The sequence below is a fragment of the Temnothorax curvispinosus genome, unplaced genomic scaffold, assembly GCF_003070985.1.
Source record: "Temnothorax curvispinosus isolate PA1 unplaced genomic scaffold, ASM307098v1 QBEX01012107.1, whole genome shotgun sequence".
Classification (NCBI taxonomy): domain Eukaryota; kingdom Metazoa; phylum Arthropoda; class Insecta; order Hymenoptera; family Formicidae; genus Temnothorax; species Temnothorax curvispinosus.
In genome coordinates, this window is record NW_020221887.1 from 233 (window position 1) to 9009 (window position 8777).

The 8777-nt window shown below is 30.8% G+C and overlaps 2 protein-coding genes across 2 annotated transcripts; one reads left to right on the forward strand and one right to left on the reverse strand.

Annotated features, from left to right (window-relative positions):
• Positions 1–1181: 1181 nt before the first annotated feature.
• LOC112462237 lies at positions 1182–4073 on the reverse strand (the record flags this gene model as incomplete). Its single annotated transcript, XM_025027900.1, has 5 exons — positions 3888–4073; positions 3509–3669; positions 3244–3337; positions 1880–2959; positions 1182–1531 (listed from the first exon to the last, which is right to left on the reverse strand). Coding segments are annotated over exons 2-5 (1680 nt in total), but the record flags the coding sequence as incomplete, so codon positions are not given.
• Positions 4074–4262: 189 nt separating this feature from the next.
• LOC112462238 (DNA-directed RNA polymerase III subunit RPC6) lies at positions 4263–7687 on the forward strand. Its single transcript, XM_025027902.1, has 5 exons — positions 4263–4413; positions 4705–4897; positions 6274–6886; positions 6968–7129; positions 7544–7687. Exons 2-5 carry the CDS (start codon positions 4830–4832, stop codon positions 7616–7618), a joined length of 918 nt encoding a protein of 305 aa, XP_024883670.1. The 5' UTR covers positions 4263–4413; positions 4705–4829; the 3' UTR covers positions 7619–7687.
• The last annotated feature ends 1090 nt before the right edge of the window (positions 7688–8777 follow it).

The window sequence follows — 8777 nt, forward strand, 5'->3', positions numbered from 1 at the left end:
ATTAAAGATTACGTTTCTTTTATATAAAAAGTTAAAAAATTGCTCTACGACGTATCACTTATATTATCTATTTGTAATTTTATAAAAGTCTGTCTTTATTTACAAAGATAACATTTGGACATGAAATACATAGTAAGTATAATAATACATTTCACAATCACCATCATTTAATGAAGTTGCTGCAAATGCTCTCCACAGAACTAATATCACGATATGCATATAAAAATCAAATGTAGCATGATTTTTTTTAACTCATTGCAATAGGAGAAACCTGAAAAAATTAACGAATGGAGTACAGTATTTATAGGAAAATCAACTAGAGATAGAATAATATTAAAGTTTTTTATTCGAATAAACCATACTATAATTTTTTATTCAAAACAAGCCATATATTAAACTTTTTATAGAACATAATAAACATGCATATAACATGATGTATTTAACTTAATGAATACAAACCAAATTTATTATGTTACAGCATGCATATAAGCACTTTTGCTCGCAAACATAGAATTTTTATCCATTCCATGCAATGTTACAGACATTTTTTTTAATCTAAAAGTAATGAAACGTGTAATGATTTTTTGTTCTACATTATGACAATTTGGAATTGTAAAGTTAATCGTATTACACAAATTAATAAAAAATTTTTTTAAATTTATGGATTTGGAACAAACTTGTATGTAATAACTCTGGAAAACCTTTTCCATCTTTACAATAAAAGAAAATGTTGGTTTATTCATAAAAAATAATGTTTCTTCCTTGAAACATCTTGCTCTTGTCAATTCACTATGTGAACACGCAATAAAGTCAGTACTCCCTGTAGCGTTAATACAAATATCACATACTTTTTCTTTAGTTTTAATTTTATACAATATATAACCGCCTAAATAATATATAGTATTTAAAGCCATATTATCAAGAACAATATTATCACAAATATCAGTCTCATTTATTTGTACTATTTGATTGCTAACAAGTTCATTTTCGTCGATAATCGGACGCGTGCGATTCTTGTTTGACATTAATTCTAAAAACTGTGAAAAGAACTCCCTGTCATCATTGTCATAACTACTGTGTCCAATATGCTTCATATATTGCGAAATTGTAATTAATTTGAGATCATTTTTGAACTGGACTGCATTTGGTATCACGTTTTTAGAACGAATAATAGAAAATACATTTTCCAAACAATCTTGCATAAATCGCGACGTGAGAACGAACTCGAAGCCCTCATTATCAAGTAAGTAATTAGTTAATTGTATAATGGACATGGTAGAAATTATAACACCTGTTTGAAATGGTTTCCATGACCTTGATTTGCCGACCTCCATTCCTGTAACTACTTGAATAACTTCTCTTAAAAATTGCATTGTTTCTTCAAATTTTTCTACATTAAGTTTTCCTAAGGCTAGTTTTGGTGTTCTTGCGCTCATAATCGTAAACCATTTAGAAATGAACTGTATAAACCAAGCAGTTGTTTTAAGAGTTGGATCATTTGTATCTTCAGCATGAAATTGTAGAGCAGAACCTACACGATGGTTCAATACATTAGTAGCATTGCTCACTTTCATTTTTTGAAAATGATTATTAGGATCTAATAATTTTCTTTGCAATTTTGGAGCTATTAATAAACCAAAACCTAATTTTTCTTGTGCTGTGCATAATTTATGTAAATGAGAAACTCTTACTTCATTTGTTGGTAAACCATATTTATCTACTATTTCTTTTGGAATTTTAAACAATTCATTTCTTATAAAACCTGCTTTTAAGTTTTTAAATGTATGTGCTACGTCATGAAAAAAATAAAGAGAGCGATTTTTGTCAACAGGATGTACGCAAGAATTTATGATCCTAGAATGTCGTGAAATTTTTATACCAAACGCTTTCCATAATGCCATATTTGCGGATCCCATATCTGAAGTAATACTATGAACGCGTAATCCTATTTTTTCTGCTTTTTCTATAATATCACAGACAATAGGTTTTAATTTTGTACCATCCACTGAGTCACTGGTATAATAATAGGCGACAACTTGCTTCCATCGACTTGAAATGCCTCCTAACATTATAACTAAAGCATGATTAGCGATATGCTTATCACCCGAACAATTTTGTAAAGTAGCAGTACCTAAGTACGTATTTTTTGATATATCTAATACATGACTGGGTGTTATGCTCATTTCATCTAGCACTAGCATGCAATGATTATCTAAACTATTTTTGAAGGAAGAAACTTTAATACTTAAAAAGTCAAAAATGTCATTCAAAATACCACTATCAAACTGTATATTTTGCATTTTCCTATTTAATGTTCGTAGCGAAGGTAAAGGAAAATGACGAATCACTTCCTCATAACCTGAGCTACCACATGCAAACCTTATTTTTAGTGCTTTTTGTATAGTATTATTGCACCATTTTGGAACTTTGATAAATTCGCCAGATAACAGTTTTAGTTGCGTATCGCTAAGCATATTCTTTATCTTTGTTGCAAGTATATGGGAAGAACCTGTTCGTTGTTGTAAACGTTTTATATTGCGTTTTGCATTGAGAAGTTTTTCTTTTGCATGTTTATGTAAGCGATCAATTTTTGTTAAAAGTTTACGCATTTCTTCTATTGTTTTGTCTTTTTGTAAACAATTAGTGCACGAATTCAAAACTTTATTTGATTGCACGGATTTTCCATTTTCTGCTTCGCTACTTTCAATATTTATAATTTCATTCACATCTTCATACTCCATTGGTTCATGTTCATTATTTTGGGACGAATTTTCTTCAATATGCACCGTCTCGCTTTGCACAAAGTCTTCCGTTGATTGATCTTTATTTTCATACTCCATTGGTTCATGTTCATTATTTTGGGACGAATTTTCTCCAATATGCACCGTCTCACTTTGCACATAGTCTTTCGTTGATTGATCTTTATTTTCAATTTCGTTAATTATTAGCTCTTTTGGAACTGAAAATAAAGTATTAACATTGGAAAATGATTGGAACATATAATTGAATTCTGTCCATACAGAAAAAACTTTACTTTTGTTTATTTAATTTCTTTCTTATATTCCTTAATCTTTGCTGTTAAATAATAATTATTTATATCTATTTCTACAAAAAATCTATTACTTTAATAAATGCAAAAGTTATTATTTATAATAGGTACTGTGTTATTAATTTCTATAAAACTAATAAAAATAGAAATACAAAAAATTAAGAATTTTAAACCAACATAGATGAAAAAATTACCTGTATCACCAAATAAAGTAGGTATGGCATTCATTTTTAATTTCAAGCTGCCATCTGCTCTATGTTTTTCCCACATTTCAGGAGCAAAATGAACCTATAAATCATAAAAATAATGTAACAATAATAGAGTATCGGAAACTCACTCTTTCTAATTGTCCCCTTTAGAAAGAGACAAAGAGTGAGTCCGAAACGCATCCAATTTTGGAGACCAGGCATTAATGACGCCGTACAACAATTATTAATAAGTTCAAATTTATATTATTACCTGACATAATGTTGAATGTTTTGTTGGGATCCAATTTGTACGATTCACATTGTGAATCCATATTGCACATCTTTGTGTATCTTTTAATGGGAAATAACACATTTTGTAACCTGATTTCCAGGAATTTGAGCAACCTTGCGCCGCACAACTAGGCATTTTATCTACAACACAGTTTTTAAAATTATTTTTCCAAACTATTTGTAAGTATAAGTTTTAGGTTAAGGTTTTTTGTATAAGTTTTAGATTACAGTTTGTGAATTTAATATTATAATAAATAATTACTAAATACATTTTATTAATAAGTATCGCTTATAATCATGTACAGTTAAACAGATGTAAAATAACTCTTTGTTATATTTTAATTATTTTTATTACTTACTGTAACGTGAATTTTACTCGCTTGCGAAATAGTCATACTTTTGCATAGCGAACGATCGAGGTAATTTTGTTCTTCAACTATCGTACTTGGAAATTGTAGCATAGCCGGGCATAGCGGATCACTAACACTTATGTTATAGCTTTGTCTCACTCCCACTTGCATAGCTTTGTCTCACTCCCACTAACGTCTTCCCCATTAATGGCGGAACCAATCAGGATTCAGACCGGGGTGTCCTAACTCTTACTAGAGGAACTCTACGAGTAGCAAATCGAAAACACCAATAGAATTACGCGGTGTGCACCCGAGTAAAGTTTTCAAACGCAGCCCTCTATCTTTTTACATCATGGCTGATGGCCGATGGCTGTAGCCACAGCGTCCTCAGAAAGAACAAAGGGATAGCCTCTCTCAGGTTTTTTTCTACTTCGGTGGAAACACTGAAAACTGGAAACTAGGCTAGTGTGCACCAGTTTAGGAAGTTGGGAAGTTCTTCGGAAAAGAATAGACGGAGACTTGCATTTAAATTGATGTGAATTATATAATTTATTTCGTCTTAAATAATTTTTGAAGATTGCTTATGCAATCAGCGCCGAGTTTGAATTGAATTTTTCGAGTCTGTATTTATTGGGTGCGTTCAGCCGATACTCCGCTAGCCTAGCAATCGTGAGCAGTCGCTCGTTTTCGCTCGTTCCCTCTCTTTTGACCCAATGGATTAAAAAGAGAGGAAACGAGCGAAAACGAGCGACTGCTCACGATTGCTATGCTAGCGGAGTATCGGCTGAACGCACCCATTATTTTCGACTTGTTCTTGGCCGTTAAGTGATCCCGAGGGGGATTAAATGCCATAAAATTTACAAAGAAGAAGAAGAAGAATATAATTTATTTAAGAAAACAACGATAAAACAATCTTCAGTATAATACGGCGCAAAAACTATTTTATATGTGATGGAAGTGGAAGAACAAAACGCAAGTACCAGCACGAAACACGATGGGCCCGAAACAATTGAGCAAAAGTATGGATGTAGATCAGCTGTTTATGTGTTCGAAATAGATAATATAATTTTGCATTGAAGAAAGGAAAACAAAAAATCAAAATCGTGATGTAATTTTAAAGTTGTATGCTTTCTTTTAATTAATTTGCGATATTTAAAATGTCAAATAATAACATTATGTATATTTATGTGTATTTATTGAATTGATTCATAAATAAGTTCCACTATAGATACCCAGATAGCTAAACTTGCACAGACAGATTCTGAACAGGTTTTGCATTAAATTTTTCATGTGAAAAAGGCGACAAATTTCACTCAGAAGTTACTGTATCAGATGATGTTATTAAACTATTGCCAGAAATGTAACAGAGTCTGCTCACGTTGCTTGTCAGCAGGCTCTGTCTGCGCGGTTTCAGTTGTCAATCTGCTCACATTGCCTGTCAGCAGACTGTCGATAGAACACGAGCGTAATACGGACACATATGACTATTATAGTTTTGATATATAGATTTTGATCAAATTTGCTGCCAATCTGTGCATATGCTGCTAATATTTTGCTTACTGGTGTTACTGGGTAATTACTGAATATCTCTCCCCCCCTCTTGCTTCCTCCCCTCCCCCTTCCCCTTTCTCTCTCTCACTCTCCTAAGAAACCAGTATTACCCATGGTATATATATAATTATTTCAATTTTAACAAGTTATTAAGAGTGTATCATTTACGAAGTATCAGTACTTATTGACCAGCTGTGATTTTGCTACACGACATGTCTAACCGCACATATGTATGGAATAATCCATGAAAGATTTCTAGAACTTTTTCTGCACTATCAAATTTCCATCTGTTTAGATCATTTCAAAATTTATTAAATGGAAAAAATTTTAATAACGATGCGATGCTGAGCTCGACAAATTTGTAAAAAAACTTTTACAAATTTGTCCAAAACTCCATCAAAATTGCCAATATTTTTTAAGAGAAAGAAACTAAAAAATTTCCGTCTAAATGGTAACAAGTTATACTTAATAATGGAGAATATATATAACAATTAATTCAATTAACAACGAAGGAGCATCGAGCCGTAACTAGGTGTTAATTTTATATATGTATAACAATATATTTATTATTGTAACGTTTTCAAAATATAAAAATTCAGTTTATTAAGTAAAATGGAAATTATTTATGAATCAATTCAATAATTTATTTATGTTATAATTTTGAAACATTGCAATAGGTTTTGGCTAATGTAATGAAATAGGTACATTGTAGTTGATAAGTTACATATAAGATTATAAGTTAGTAAAATGAAAACAATTAGATTTGATTGCATCATACATTATATTTTATTATTGATTTTTTCATTTATTTTATTATGTATTTACGTCTTATTTTTTTTTACAGAATAATTGCTCTTGCACGAGAGAGACCTAAAGGTATTTCAGACAAAGACTTAGCTACCGAGATACCTGATTTACAACCAGTTCAACGGGCTCAGATTATAAATAAGCTTCTGTCTCAAGGATACTTTGATCTTTTTAAACAAGGAGGCTTATTGTTTTATCGCTTGAAAGACCCAACAAAACTTGCTAAATGTGCTGATAATGAAGAAAAAATAGTATATAGAATTATTGAAGAAGCGGGAAATAAGGGAATATGGACTCGAGATATAAGATTTAAATCTAATTTGATGCACACTCAATTACAAAAAATTTTAAAAAGCTTAGAAACTAAAAAGTTTATCAAAGTTGTTAAACCTGTAGCAGCGAGTAAGAAAAAAGTGTATATGCTGTACAATTTGGAACCAGATGAGTCCGTAACAGGTGGTGCTTGGTATCAAGATCAAGACTTTGAAACAGAATTTGTTGATGTGTTGAATCAGCAATGCTATCGATTTTTGGAACAAAAGAGGGAAAAAATGAAAAGTTGTAACGCCGGACCTATTGCTGCAAGAAACACAACATTCGCTTCTTCTAAGGAAGTGTGGAAATTTATTTCGGATTTAGGAATAAGTAAGGTAGTATTTTTTATGCATTAAAACATTTTTCCTTTATCTTTATTATTAAAAACTTGTTACTAAAAAAAATCTATATTATAGGTGAAATTATCTGTAACTAACATGGAAATGATTTTAAATACTTTAGTTTATGATGGTAAGGTTGAACAGATACTCGCAGGGGATGGAAGTAATTTATATAGAGCGATTCAGCCTTTACTGAATTCACCTGGATTGATTAGAACTCCTTGTGGTTTATGTCCTGTGAGATACATTATAAATACATTACGTTTATTATAAAAATTAACGAAAAATAAATAAAATAAATTTAATAGCCAATAATTAATTTTTCTATGGCTATAAGCTGTAAAAAATTAAATTAAGATCAATATCTAAAAGCATGGATATTCGTGCGATGATACAATTACCTTTATACATTTTTCGCATTGATGAACATTGATTTATTTTTGGTCATTGACTAATTGTAAGAAGGACTTTCATATACATAGATCAAATGAACCAATATGAGGAATAATTTAAAGTGCATAAGAAGTTTAACTGGACATTGCATAAAAACTTTATTATATTATCGCATGAACATTCTTTCTTTTGGGCATAATTTAATTTTTTATAATAATTAAAAATACTTCATTGAACAATATTTCTTGTTTTTTTTAGGTGAGAAGACAATGTCGGGACGAAGGTCCTGTTACACCTATCAAGTGCCAATATATTAGAGAATGGCTAGAATAAATATTTCCAAAATATTCAAGTATTAATAATATATATTTAATTTAAGTTCTCTTAATGTATTTAAATATCTTCTTATCGCAAATAAATTTATAGATTTATTTTAATATACATCTAATTCTTATAAATAAATTTTCTTATGTATGTGTTTATTATTTGTTTTTATATTAAATCAGAGTGTATACAAACTAATATTTGTAGTAATTTATATTATATTTAAAAAGATATTAAAATTTTTTTAAAAATTTATTATAAATATTTTCTATATATTCAATTATGAATATTTTCTGCTCGATTATAACATACATTACATGCACAATTTTTAGAAAATGTGTGAGTACTAAAATTTTTGTGTATCAAATGTATGTATGTACATACATACAAAAATCACTTAAGAGCCACCGCACAAGACTCTCGTATGGTCACGTAGCGTAACATAACGTGAGCCAACGCACAAGAAACGTATTGGTTACGGCCGTTACGGCGTTATACGTTTCTTGTGCATTAATCTACGTTACGTTGCCATACGAGAGCTTGTGCGGAGGCTCTAACCGATACGTTTCTTGTGCGTTGATTCACGTTACGTACGCTACGTGACCATACGAGTCTTGTGCGGTGGCTCTGTGTCTGTGGCATCAAGGCCGTGGCACATAGAAAAACTTAAGGTGAAATTTCATGGGCAGTGAAAACCAGCAGCAGATTGTACTGATTGGCTATAAAATAGAGAAGTTCTCGAGTTCCTAGAACTTCTCTATTTTGTAACCAATCAGTACGATCTGCTGCTACTTTTCACTGCCCATGAATTTTCACCTTTAAGCAGTAAGCAAATCAGCCAATTAAGTCAAAGACTTAAGCGGGGAGCACACACTTCTGCACAACGCATAATGCGTAAGCATAAAAAAATTGATTGATCTATTTCCTTATGCACATGTGTATGGACCAATCAATTTTCTTAATTCGTATGTATTTGACCGGAAATGAATGTCCGGGAAAGAATCTACCATATGAAATCGTTTGTATTTCGTATGAAGACTTTTGAAGTGCAATTGAAAAGGTTTGTGAGTCATTCGTTTAATTGTAATTAATTAATTATTTTTACACCATGCATTTAGCCGAAATAGATAAATTAATAAAAGTTTTTATACGGAATCGTTTGTATTTT